Genomic DNA, 14,098 nt, shown 5'->3' with positions numbered 1-14,098 from the left:
ATGTCACCCACCAGCTTCTGTACCTTTAAGCTTCCTCTGAGGGCATATTAACAGAGCAGCAGGGGAGCAGGCAGAAAGCATTGGTCTGAAATGTATTTAAAAGTCTGCAATCTGGATGGGCAAACAAAGCAACAGCATTAAGCTGCAACCCACGCAACACACCTCGACCGGGGACTGAGCAGGAGCGCCACAGCAGCAGTGGTGGAGGAAGATCAGAGCTTGCGTGAGGTTTTTATTTCCTGTCGTGGCGCGTCAGTTAATTGAATTGGCCGCACTGTGCACACGAGGCCCTGATGTGAGGCTTTACGTCTCTTTAACCTCCTGGTTCTGAGTGGATTTTACCTATATGTGCTCTGTTTGTTGTCTAAATTCTGCTACAATTTATCGATAAGATGAAAGAATTACTTCATCTTATCACGTCGTAGCACATCCTACTAAACTTTCTCCATGGCTGTAAAAGCTCTGTGTACTTTAAAATAATGCACTTAAAGCACACATTGTGATACAATTTGCTGATGCAAAAACTAAATTCCCATGCTTTTCTTTGCCATACCAATAGTAACTGACGTCAGTGCCTTTCTATATAGCTCAAATATTCCTTTGTGTTTTCCACTCATTCGCCTTTGGCAAATGATCTGGAATTAATTTGTAAGGTAGGCTTATTGTTGCAGTCAGGCAGGGTTCGTGTCCACGGGGAGGAAGCCAGGGCAGCTCCCTGTGCTGGGCTTTAGACTCTTAGCTTGGTCAAGGTGACAGTGATCCATGTCTCTCTGGAGGGCCTCCATGTAGGATGTGTAGCACTATTATAACACTAAAAATACCAGTAGATTGAGAGATGGCAAGAGAGAAAGAATGGCGACAGGCGATGGAGTGGGGTAGACAGCTTTTGATGTAGCCTCAGCTTCGTGTTGTCAAGCCGTGAGGGATTTCACAGCTAGAAGTTAAGGGGTGATCATGTCTACAGGTTTCTGGTCCTAATGTGTCGTGAAAAATTCCAAAGTCTTCGTTTTATCTGACAAGACAGTTTGATTGAGAGATGTAGCACTGCAGCAGCCAGCGGATCGATTATACCCTCGTGTATTAGTTCACTGCAGAAATGTCATCTTAATGAAAGAAGAGACGAGAATGACAGTGAAAAATAACCTTCCTCCATTTGCGATTTGGTGCAGGCAGCAATGCAGTCATCCAAAACATTTTTTTAGTAGTTTTTTACTACAAAAGAACCAAATCTACAGCACTGTATAGAGTTTTCCCTCCATGAGCCACACTTTGATATGCCAGGAATAATATATAATCTATAAAATCTAACCAGCTCCAGACAGAAGTTAAACAGAAAAAGTTTGAAACTTATTTTTGGTTAAGTTACTTGTGCATTATTAATGCTCCATTACACTTTATAGACTTGGGGGGAAAAGGCTTAGGCTTTGAAATGATGCATACTTTTTTCTTTTTACATTTCAGCACACAGCCGTTACCACTGGGTCCTCTTTGAAAAGACCTCACAGATATGTAATTATTCTAAAAGTCTTCTACATAAGTGGTTTCCTGCTGGAGCAACTGTTGGCTACTCCTGGGGTAACCTCGTGTGCACTGGAGACAAACTGTCTTTGCAACATGCAAACTGGTTTTTGCATGTTGCACAACTTCTTAATTTCCTCAAATGCATGTTCACTGTACAGGAAGGAAGCAGTGAACTATACATTCATGTGCTGCATGAATAAATTTTCTTAATTTGGTGTTAAATGTGCCAGAATACAATGCCAATATACTGTAGCGGGCCATTAACCTGTCTCTGTTAAAGGTACACCTACAGCCATCAAACACTCCTTGGCTCTTGCTCTCAATGGGTGTACTTACCTCGCTCTCACAAATATAACATCTTTTAAGCAGGAGGTGTTGTCCTGTCCTCCAAACCATATCGCAGTGGCACCCTGTAGGGCCCGCATTGCCATATAAAAGATAATGGAATATAAAATTGTTTTTATATCCTCTGAATGTGCAGAGGCCGCATGCTGAAGGCTTTCCCCGCTATTGTTTTAAGGCTCATGAATCTTCTAAATCGCTGCCAGTGATCACGATGAATGAAACAGGAGAACATTTACACATCGTCTCACCTCATAACCCCTCCACAGTCGACTGGACGGCCCATGCTGTGGTGCTTAAGGTGGCTGAATGGTGCAGCTCACTGCCTTTTGGATCACTATTGGATTTCCCCCAGTGGTGCTACAAAACAGCACATTTCATCTATCGGACCCTTTGAGCTGGTGGTCTGCAGTCAGTGCTTGTGTAGGGCTTCAGCACATTTCATGCTGAGTCTAAGCTCAGTATGCTGGTATATGATGGTTGTATATGATAGTCACATACAGGTTAGTGGTTCATATAGACACATTTTGACAGTCTTTACGGTCAACTTAGCTAACCGGCGGCTAGCTCCAACTCCAAAAAGTGTCTCAGCAAAAAGAGCAAATAAGCGAGAAGTGTATTGACTATTATTGCTTTGATATATTATTCTAAAACTTTATGATGTATTATTTTATTTTCCTTAATTGTTCCAGAGTTTAAGGCCTTCATCTTCCTTGTTTTGCATGATTAATGACCAGTAGCTGCACTGGTTTAGTAAAAAGTGTTTATATTAACATCAGAGCTAACATTATATGCAAAACCATGCTTTACACACACAATTGGCAGAGGAACCTGTCTCAGCATGTGTAAGTGTGGGATTTTAGGGCTCCCTCTGGGTTGTTGACCACAGTCCAGGCTGGACGACCTCCGGCCGACCCTGAGCCATTTGAAAATATGATTGTAATCCTTGTGAGGATTTGACCAGGGTGTCTATTACCACTGTAATCTGTCACACTGGCATCCAATATTCATTCCACGTCCAGGTTAAGCTCCTCTTTCTGTCTGCACCACCCATCACCATGGGAGACGGGGAGAGGGAGAGGAGGGATCCACTGAAGGTGTTGGCATGACTAGAGAGAGCGAGAGAAAGCGAGAGAGAGCGAGCGAAAGAGACTGAAATTGAGAGAGCAATGCTTCAATCAAGCCACTGGGTTGGGGTGAAGAAATCTATTGTGGAACACAAGGTCTCATTAATGCAGCAGAGATAGCTTTAACCCCCAACCCCCACATCCTACACACATGCACATACACACTTATACACACACCTGGCTGAGGAGAGAGAGGTACAAACATGGAAGAGAAATAGATTTATATATATATAAGGAAGGGATTATAGATTTCTGCAGCGGAGGTGGGAGGAATTCTACACTGTCAACAAAAAAAAAAAGATTTCCACAAATGGTACAAAGTTAGAGACATTTAACACAGAAATCACAGGAGCTTCTTGATTCATGTAAAACTGATGCCCCACTCTACTTGTTTTATTGTAGATTTATTGCCACATACAGAATGATGGTGCATCTTTTCCATTTCCGCATGATTTTTTGCAGAATATGCAGAAGAACAATGTTTAGATTCCTTGAAAAATGGCAGTACAACCACACCAATACTGTTTTTGACTATCCCGTTGCTATATAATATCCTGTTTTCTAATACAAACCACAGATGGATGGTTAATGTCCAGAAATGTTTCAAATCATTTTTGGTTCCTTTGATCAAATCTGCAGAGGCTGGAGGGCGGGTCAGTGAAATAAACAGGCGTTCTGAAGATGTGGTATTGATGTGTGCTTAGTGATAAACTGCAGCCACTCATCATCTGTCTTTGTCTCTGTTGTTTGTTACAAGAACCCGCAAGGAAGGATTGCTCGTGTGTTTTGGTTAGATAGATGTCTGCCATATCTGCCATCATCTATAACACTAAATTACACATGGATATTACACTGATATGATGCGTGAAGTCTGTGACACAGTATCCACACCAGAGCATGGTTTCAGAGTGGAGTGATTTCATCAGCAAGGTCACTGGAGGTGTACCGCCTAAACTGTAAGATATTCACTGATTAATAACACTGATATGCAGTGATCACCTGATGAAAAGTCCCCCCATCGATTTAATATGCTTTATTTTTCTGTACTACTTCTAATGAAGTAGTACAGGTCCTGCTCCAGTAAGTTCCTCTTAAAAGAGTAAGAAAAAAAAGATCAGGCCACATATTAAAATTGATTTATTTCTCTTATATTTAAACACTGATCCCACTCTGAAATGAGATTTCTTAGAACATGAAACAAAGAACAGGAAGCAAAAGAAAAAGGGAGCGAGTTAGAAAGACGAATCGATGAAGTGTGAATTCAATTTGCTATCTGGGTTCCACGTCCAAGACATCTGTCACACAAGCGGATTGGTTTGATTGGTGTGAGCCCATCTATCAAGATGGCTTGTCTGCAGTTAGTAAATTTATATTCCCTCAGGTCCCATCCTCCATCAGTGGTTACTGTGTGGCCAGGCCAAGGCTGTCAGCCAGCATGGTCATATCTTATTTTAAACCTCAGTAACTTATCTGCTCTTCTCTTCTTTTGTGTATGAATTCGCCCGTCTGCTCATCATGCATCCGCTGAAGCCTCCGTATCCAACTGTTTGGGTCAAAGATCCCTTTGAAATAAGGTTAATGCGACCCTTTGTTGTACAGGTGATGAGAAAATGCTAACAGGAGATCATAACAGCATGCTGTTTTTTCCACTATAGTACAGCATAGATACACATGGAGAATTTGCATAAAAGTAAGAATATATTTATTTTTTCTAGGATAATTGGTTTTGTTAAGTTTAATAGGACGTTTTAACTGCAGCTGCTTAAATTCCTGATGATTGTTCACTAAATCGTAGCAGTTACCGAGTCACAATAAAAGATCCAGGATCTGTAATTTGAAGCCAAAATGGTGTCTTGTGTTACTTCTGTGAGTACAACAGGCAAATTGCTTAAACATATCTAAAAGCCTTTAGCCTGTAAACAAATAGGCAAACACTTCCCTGTGACCTAAACGCTACAAATAACGCTGGTCTGTTGAGTGCAGCTGAATGAGATGAGTCTAATTCATTACCCACTGTGTTGCAGCACTGCTGATTTTTATTCCTCTAGCCGGTTGGTTAAATTAGCCTGAACAGTTTGACTATAATGGGGACAACACCAAAGGAATTTAGAGCAGCTTCCTGATATTATCCACCCACAACCACATACTTGGTGGTATATGAACACCCACCTGCAAACACAAACACACTCACATGCACACCACTGCTCTCTCACACTATATCACTGCATCACAGTGCTAATAATCCAGTGTGTTTTGGGTGGGTTGACTGCATCTCTATTAGTGCCAATTTGGCATGACCTTTCCGCTCTTGCTATCTCAGCGCTGGCTTTGTAATCTCCGCTGGCTGCCCCCCATCTTGGCCACTTATCATCACACTGGGATTAATAGAAACATCTTTTGTAATTACAAAAATGCTGCTGTTGTCGTGCCGGGTCCTGTCAGATGGTTAAACGCGTGCCAAACCATTAATTCACTAGTAAAGGCCTTAGCACTACCCCACAGTAAAACACAGAAATCTAGTATTGATCTTCATAAAGGCGTATACTCAGCATTTTATCTCCTTGCTCTTCTCTGGCAGACCAGTGTGGTTATTGATCTTCATAAAGGCAGTATTTTGTCGTTAGGCGAGAAGCGGAGGAGACAGTAATGAAAGGTTTTTAACCTGCGTGTTCAGGGGATCGCAGGACCACTGGTCAGGGCTGCAAGGTGCTACATGCAGCAGATTTTCAGCTGCACGGCCACAGGGATCGATAGGGATACATCTTTGTCTGATTACTGTGATGTACCGGCACTTTGTGTGAGTAGCCTGGGTGTGTGTGTGTTTGGATGTTACAGTAATAGCTGATCATTGGATCAGCATTATTTAGACTTAAAGGAATAAATAGGGTTGACCTCAGAGATGATATAGTTGCTCCCACAGAGACATCCTAAGACTGTTTACTTCAGCCACTGGCCTAAGCAAGTAAGTCACAGATGTGACCCCAAAACAAGTGCCTTTCAACTTTGTATAGCATGGCATACTATAAGCTGATGGGCATTCATGAGAAATTTGCTTCTTCAGACGTATTAAAGCCAAATCCTGCTCTAGCCATTTTGGTACACTAGGGAAGATCAACTGGCAGCTTTGGGGCTGAAAAACACCCCCAAAAACCTCAAACTCCAATGTAAAAGTGCCAAAGCCAGAGTTCATTACTGAGCAGATGCCAGAAATGAACAAATTCACAGCCAACCAGCATTTTTGGTCTCTATAGCTGTTTGATCTCCACTAACACTCAAATATAACCATTGTTACTGGGTGGTCGCAATGAGCCACACAATTCATCTAAGTTGACTTGAGTCACTGATTAGTCATGATGGCTTGCTTCATACTTAATTTTGCTAACAGACCATCCAAGAAGTCTATGCTCAGGTCTTTTCTAGTGTCCAGACCACCATAGTGTCTGGAGATCCACCGTGCTGAACACTTCACCCTCATATCTACATAGATTCAATTCAAATTAATTCATTATTATTTATGTGAGCACTTAGAAAAAAGGAGAAAGGATTGGCTATAAGGTAATGTCAATGTGAAAGGTTTAAAAAGTGACGTAGCGTGGATGAGATTCAGTACAAAATCCTGCTGATAATATGTCTTTACTTGACTGATGTGGTGAATTCGGTTCAGAATGACATTCACGTCTGATGGAGTCTATTTACTACAATGAGCTAATTACAAAACTAAATTCTGCAGGAAAGCAAGTAGATAATGATTCAGTGTAAGAATGCATAGTATGATGTCAACAGCAGCATTCATTATAACTAAAAACATAATTTAATAGGAAATAGCATAAATAGTTTAGTTGCTATGTTAGAAACAGCGGGAAAATCTACAACAATAAATCCAAATTTTCTTCCTTCTTGAATCTTATATGAGCTCAGTTTTAGGTCTCTCTCAATAAATACACATTCCCAACAAGCCATAGAAACACAACTATTCTGCATGCCAAGTATGTTTTTAGAGACTTCCCCCACCCCCTAATCATGCATAACTGTCACATGTGACTTATTACACATCTGTCTGTGGCTGCACGGTGCACCAGATGCTGCAGTTAATGCCACACCTAACCTTCCGCCATTAAGTCGGTATAATAAAACCCAAGTGGAATTTTCCACTGCCAGCCTGCCTTCCTCTGTCACCGCTGTCCAGTACTGGGAGAAGCCTGTAGGGGATAGCCCAGACAGGATATTAATGGGTCCCTCCAAAAGTCAGAAGGCCTGACAGAGCCCTGTTTCATTGTCACCTTGCCTTGGAGGACGAGGAAAAACTTGCAAAGCTTATTAGGTGAATAGAGCTGTTTCTCACTCTAACTTACTCGATCTCTGCCTCGCCGCTTCATTAGACTGTCTTACATCAGAGACCCGCTCCTGTCCCTGTTTCCTCACCACATCGCCACACTCACTTCCACACGCACTCACACACACAGGGTGACATCTCCCACCTAATCAAGTAGTGGATTATCTTGTCCTGATAAATTGGAGCTTGTAACACTTGAAAGGTCCTCTTGGAAGAGTGCCTCCTCCCCCTGACAGCTAGATCGAGCCCCCAGGGAGCAAGGAGAGAGAACATTGCCTGGTAATGATTTGTGGTAAATCGGACAAATGTTTTTGGAGAGACCTCTTTCAAGCAAGGAGCTTGATGAATTTAAAGAATGTGAAGAAACTCTGGAAACCTCAAGAGAAATTTCTGATGTGAAAATTATATGTTATGTGTACATAATTTTTTTTTTTTTTTTTGAATGAAGTTGATAAAAGTGATTCAACTGCCCACAAGATTTTAATGAATCTTTTAAAGAAAATGAAAAATAAAGTCAGACAAATATGAAGGCCAAAGGAAACTGAAAAGAAAGTCACTTTTTAGGAGATATTTCTTTTATCATATAATTTTGTTATCTTTACATAAACTATTATATGTTAAAAACAGAACAAGATCATTTTCCCCACATATCACTACAGACTGAAGAATAATTTTTCATGGCCCAGCTTATCATTAGCTTATCCAGGCATGGCTGCCATATATAAGCAGGGGTTAAAGTGGCATTTGCCAGGGAGAATCCTAAGATCTGCTATAGCCATGTGGTGGTGCAGCACAGGGAAAAGAATCACATAGGGAATAAAAATGCAAATTTGCATAGTGAACTCCAAGTAGATTTGTTTTCTTTGCATACAGGATGTGATCAGCTGACCTTGGATGCTGCTGCTCTAAAGTCTCCTGCTTCTTGTAGATTTAATTGAATTAACTGACATATATAAGCAGCCCAATCAGATCAAACTTAAATGTCTGCTGCTTTCAATATAACATAACATTGACCATGAACACCACAGCCTGCTCTGCACCACTCCAACCCAGCATTGTAAACCTTACACAGTACTGCAAACGAATTAATTTAGCCTCCATCAAGGAGTACTCAAGGACCCTTCAATTTATCTTTCAAGTTTTTTCAGAATGTAAAAAAATATAACTTCTGCAAAACATCATAGACGCTGTCTGACTTATCAAATGTCACTGTGCTGTTTTTATCTTTGAAAATAATCTCTTCTTCCTCTCCTGTCCTCTCTTACTGACGTCTTTCTCCATCTCTTAGACTGAACTGATCACACATTGTTATTTTGTTTTCTCCCTGGGAAATACAGTGTTTGCAGACACACTGTGGTCCAGACTGCACAGAAACATTTGGTGTTTAGAAGTATTTGTTGAGTTGTTTGAAAAATTTATAGTTACCTGCCAATTTAAATGTTTCTCAGATATGCTTGCTGATCTAGTGTTAGCCAAAGCCCTCAGCTAAAGGACAAAGTTCCACAAGTACAACTTTATTGACATGAAATCATGAAATCACAGTGACAAAAAAAACAAAAACAAAAGAAAAGCATGGGTTGTCATACTTAGTACTATGCAAGTATCTCCATGACATCAACTGGAAACAATGCCAGACAGCAGCACTCAAAAAATGAACTCTCTTTACAGTACTATGTATTAAGCTAGGTTAGCTAGCTTAATGAAATTTTGTTACCAATTAATCAAAGGTGCTGTTCTGGATAATTCTGGTCCACATTAACCAACCCAGTATCACAACATACTGTGTACAGATGTGTATAGACACGCCAGTCCACCGTGTTCATGTCACTTGTCCATTTGGCTATTCAAAATTTGAAATGTACACCCATGCAGAAGTTGCATTACCGGCAGAAGGAGATAATATATTTAAAGCCAAGAAGCTGAAGTGCAGAAAATGTATGAAATACATTGCAGGGTCCTTAATTGCTGGAAACGATTAAGCTAGGCATATATATATATATATATATATATATATATATATATATATATATATATATATATATAGAACAAGATCCGGGCCATCAACACGTACGCCCTGCCCGTGATCAGGTACCCTGCTGGGGTAATAGGCTGGCCAAAGGAGGAGATAGAAGCCACTGACATAAAGACAAGAAAGCTCCTTACCATGCATGGAGGGTTTCACCCCAAGTCCAGCACCCTGAGGCTGTACGCTAAGCGGAAGGAAGGGGGCCGGGGACTGGTGAGTGTCAGCACCACAGTCCAGGATGAGACAACAAACATCCAAGAATACATTGGGAAGATGGCCCCAACTGACCGAGTGCTCAGTGAATACCTCAGGCAGCAGAAACCCAAGAAAGAGGAGGGAGACGAGGAACCATCATGGAAGGACAGGCCCCTGCACGGTATGTACCACCGGCAGATAGAGGAGGTGGCTGATATCCAGAAATCCTACCAGTGGCTGGACAAAGCTGGACTGAAAGACAGCACAGAGACACTAATCATGGCAGCACAAGAACAAGCTCTGAGTACAAGATCCATAGAGGCTGGGGTCTATCACACCAGGCAAGACCCCAGGTGCAGGCTGTGTAAAGATGCCCCAGAGACAATCCAGCACATAACAGCAGGGTGCAAGATGCTAGCAGGCAAGGCATACATGGAACGCCATAACCAAGTGGCCGGCATAGTGTACAGGAACATCTGTGCCGAGTATAACCTGGAAGTCCCGAGGTCAAAGTGGGAGATGCCCCCAAGGGTGGTGGAGAATGACCGAGCTAAGATCCTGTGGGACTTCCAGATACAGACAGACAAAATGGTGGTGGCTAACCAACCGGACATAGTGGTGGTAGACAAACAGAAGAAGACGGCCGTAGTGATCGATGTAGCGGTTCCGAATGACAGCAATATCAGGAAGAAGGAACACGAGAAGCTGGAGAAATACCAAGGGCTCAGAGAAGAGCTCGAGAGGATGTGGAGGGTGAAGGTAATGGTGGTCCCCGTGGTAATCGGAGCACTAGGTGCGGTGACTCCCAAGCTAGGCGAGTGGCTCCAGCAGATCCCGGGAATAACATCGGAGATCTCTGTCCAGAAGAGCGCAGTCCTGGGAACAGCTAAGATACTGCGCAGGACCCTCAAGCTCCCAGGCCTCTGGTAGAGGACCCGAGCTTGAAGGATAAACCGCCCGCAGAGGCGTGCTGGGTGTTTTTTATATATATATATATATATACTAGGGGTGCAACGATACACAAAATTCACGGTTCGATTCGGTACTTTGGTGTCACGGTTCGATATTTTTTCGATACAAAAAAAAATGTTCATAAATTTTTAATTTGTGATTTATTAAAATTATAAATATATATTTTAACTCAAAAGTACAGTTTTTAAATTTAACCCTAACCCTTGTGCGTGTTTTTTATTTTGACAGCGAATGCGCACCTGCGCACCACTTATGTGCAGCCCTGGTTATTTAGCTCATCATATTGCAGCCACAGAAATTCTTTTGTCCATGAAACCATAAAGCTGCACTTTCTTTTTGCCTTATAGTCTGATTTGTCATAACTTTTCCGTTTTGTGGTAAGCTTTTCTTTGGCTGTCACTTCTTCACCCTGACCTGTCTTATTTGGCTCAGAAGAAATGAAATATAAATCCTGCTGCTTTTACACACGCACTCACATAACGCTCAGCAATTCTCTGCATCCTCTTACATGTTTAAGCTTGCTGCGGGAGATTTCACTTGTCATGTTTGCATAGTAAGCTAACGATTGATAAGACGATGTCAGAGGAATTGGTGCGCAAATTATCATCACTCACCAATCAGTGCTGTCGCTCTCTATACACAGTTCGCACGATTGCAAAGTGAAAGCAAAAAACAAGCGCAAATTCAAACGCGATTTCAATATGTCACATATTGACAGTGGCTCACCGATGCCAATTACATAATTACCCAGCTACATTTCCGAAAGAATGCAAAAGCATTGACATATATTTTTCCTTCCTACAATAGCCCGAAGGGCAGGGCAGAGATAGATTTTGGTAGCCCGACTGGAAAAATCGCTATCCCCAGGACGTCGGGCTAGCGATATTGCGAGCCCTGTATCTGATTGAGGAATCACTCATCTTTGGAAAAGAGAGTTTATTACAGAGAAATGTCTCTTTCCAAATAAAAGCTATACTATATGCTTCTTCTGGGCTATATTCTCAGCAGCATATTAAACATATCAGGTCCCCATAAGGAGAATCATGTGCTAACGGCTGTCTAAATGACTCGGGTAAAGTTTGTAGCATGCTTGTCGTTTTTGTCTGCTTCCACTTGTCTTTGCACTAGGATGATGTCGGCGTAAATGTGCAGTCATATTCGTTGTGTTCCCACTAGTGCTTTCAGGTTAATCTCGTTGAAATGACCTTAACGCCACAACACGGCAAATCTCCATTAACGAGCTACCCCTGATCGCCCCGTGCATGGGACTAGACGGCCAACACGTTAACGATCTAACTGCGCTAACACACTAGTTCCCACCCATGTAATTGAGCATTGCGTGGCACATCCAACATACTGTTTTACTTTTGTCCATGACGCGCTTACCTTCAGGGTCATACGTCACATGAAAACCAAAATAGTTCCAAACGCCACATCTGAATGAGGGTGGGGGAGGTTCAATTTGCCTGTTGCAAGGAGAGCTTAACTTCTGTCTCGCTAGCTTGCCCTGCGCTCTTCCTTCTGAATATGCTGTCTGTGTTGAGCGCTCAGTGGATCTGCGCTCGACAGTGCAGCCTAGGCGGAGTAGTCGAACACAGATTCACTGAGCGCTCCACACAGACAGCATCGTCAGAAGGAAAGTTGATAAAATAAATTACAAATGTTGTATTGTTCGATACATATGCATACCGAACCGAAAGCACTGTATCGAACGGTTCAATATCGATACGAATATCGTTGCACCCCTAATATATACATATATATACATGTAATGTCTGTTTAAATGCTTTCCTTTGATTATTTTCGTGTTGGCTTGAATTAAAATATTTCCCTCTGCTGTTACTGCACCTTACTGCAACTTCTGCAAGCGGGACATTTCACGTTTTGTAGAGGCATAGCGTGATGGACACGGTGGACCAGCGTGCCTGTTATACACTTTGCATGATATCGGGTTGCTTTAACCCCTGATAAGCATGCTTCAGGGACTTAAATCCTTATTTGAGGAAAATAGTCTAGAATCCTTGCTATAGTTTTTGTTTTTGCCCATAATGTCATTAAAGGGATGTGTTTTTTTAATGTTTAAATATTTGTGTGGGAACAATGGCCATAGTAAGGGTTCAGTGAGAAAAATAGTAGTTACTTGATGCACCTAATTATTTACACAAGCTTCACAATTTGGTTTGCCAAGTGATCAAATTTTAGTGGCCACCTCTTTGTTCCACCTGGCAATAGGTTGTTGGCAGACTCTTAAATGATAAATGTGCAACACAAATCAGTGTGTCTTTGACTGCTTCTAATTGTATGCCCACTACTGAGACAACCTCACTCTTTTCCTGCTTGCCTTTCATGAATAGCTCATGTCTTCAAAAATCGCCAAATATCTTGGTGTTGCATGACATTTACAATTCAACTATTATATAAAGTTTTCTGAATAATCAACTTTGACAATGGCCTGATTTGTTCTTGTTAGTTGTTGTTGTGAGCAACATTTTTATTGCTTTCTCTTCTGCTCTTTGTTTCCTCTGTTCCCCTTATGTAGGAAAACCCTTACATGTGTAACAATGAATGTGACGCCACCACTGAAGAGCTCGCCCACCCCCCAGGGCTGATGTTCGACACTGAGGGCCGCAACCCCACAACCTTCTGGCAGTCCACCTCCTGGAAGAAGTACCCAAAACCCCTACTGGTCAACATCACTCTATCTTGGAACAAAACCATTGAGCTGACTGAAGACATTGTCCTCACCTTTGAGTCAGGCCGACCCGAACAGATGGTCCTAGAAAAATCACTAGATTATGGAAAAACCTGGCAGCCCTACCAGTTCTACGCCACTGATTGCTTGGACGCCTTCACCATGGAGCCCAAGACGGTACAAGACCTAACTCAGCATACCCTGCTGGACATTATCTGCACCGAGGACTACTCACGAGGGTACGTGTGGAAGAACGACAAAACTGTACGCTTTGAGATCAAGGACCGATTTGCACTGTTTGCTGGACCCCGGCTCCACAACATGGCCTCACTTTACGGCCAGCTAGACACGACCAAGAAGCTGAGGGACTTCTTTACCATTACTGATCTGAGAATCCGCCTGCTCCGGCCTGCCACAGGAGCAACGATGGTGGACGAGAACAACCTGTCCAGATACTTCTATGCCATTTCTGACATCAAAGTTCAGGGCAGGTAAGACATAAAATAATCTGTACAAATACTGTTTGATGGACTCAAGGCTGGATTACCAAAAACGAAAAGGGGGTTCCAACCCATGAGCCTCAGACTGCAAGGGACTTTAAAAGCTAGGTCCAGTGTTTGTCTTAACTTTGATAAGTGAGTCAGTTCAAATTTTCATATAAATTGGCAGTGAATCAGTTATCGGCCAGCAGGGGCGTAACAAAAAAGGTGCCCATATAGGTTAATCTATCAATGAGTTGACTCATTCATTGTAAGGATCCTTTTAGAATCGACTGTTTCATTTTTTTTCTATATTTTCTATATTCATTATTACAACTACAGTGCAGCTGCCAAGAAGTGAAGAAAATGTGTTGACTGTTGTCCATTCTTTCCAATTAGGCAGTGGATCTA

General features: G+C 42.0%; 1 protein-coding gene across 7 annotated transcripts in view; it reads left to right on the top strand.

The window, feature by feature from the left end:
- Positions 1-14,098, top strand: part of ntng1a (netrin g1a) — a 125,463-nt gene that overhangs the window by 47,266 nt on the left and 64,099 nt on the right. For all 7 annotated transcript variants that reach the window (XM_082547004.1, XM_082547009.1, XM_082547008.1 and 4 more), the window contains exon 3: positions 13,056-13,699. In XM_082547004.1, the coding sequence (XP_082403130.1) occupies positions 13,056-13,699 (644 nt within the window). The remainder of the gene's footprint in view (positions 1-13,055; positions 13,700-14,098) is intronic.

Source organism: Aulonocara stuartgranti (genome assembly GCF_965226115.1).
Source record: "Aulonocara stuartgranti genome assembly, chromosome: 9".
Taxonomy (NCBI): domain Eukaryota; kingdom Metazoa; phylum Chordata; class Actinopteri; order Cichliformes; family Cichlidae; genus Aulonocara; species Aulonocara stuartgranti.
The sequence above is the reverse complement of the archived record's forward strand: the minus strand, read 5'-3'. Positions and strand labels throughout refer to the sequence as shown.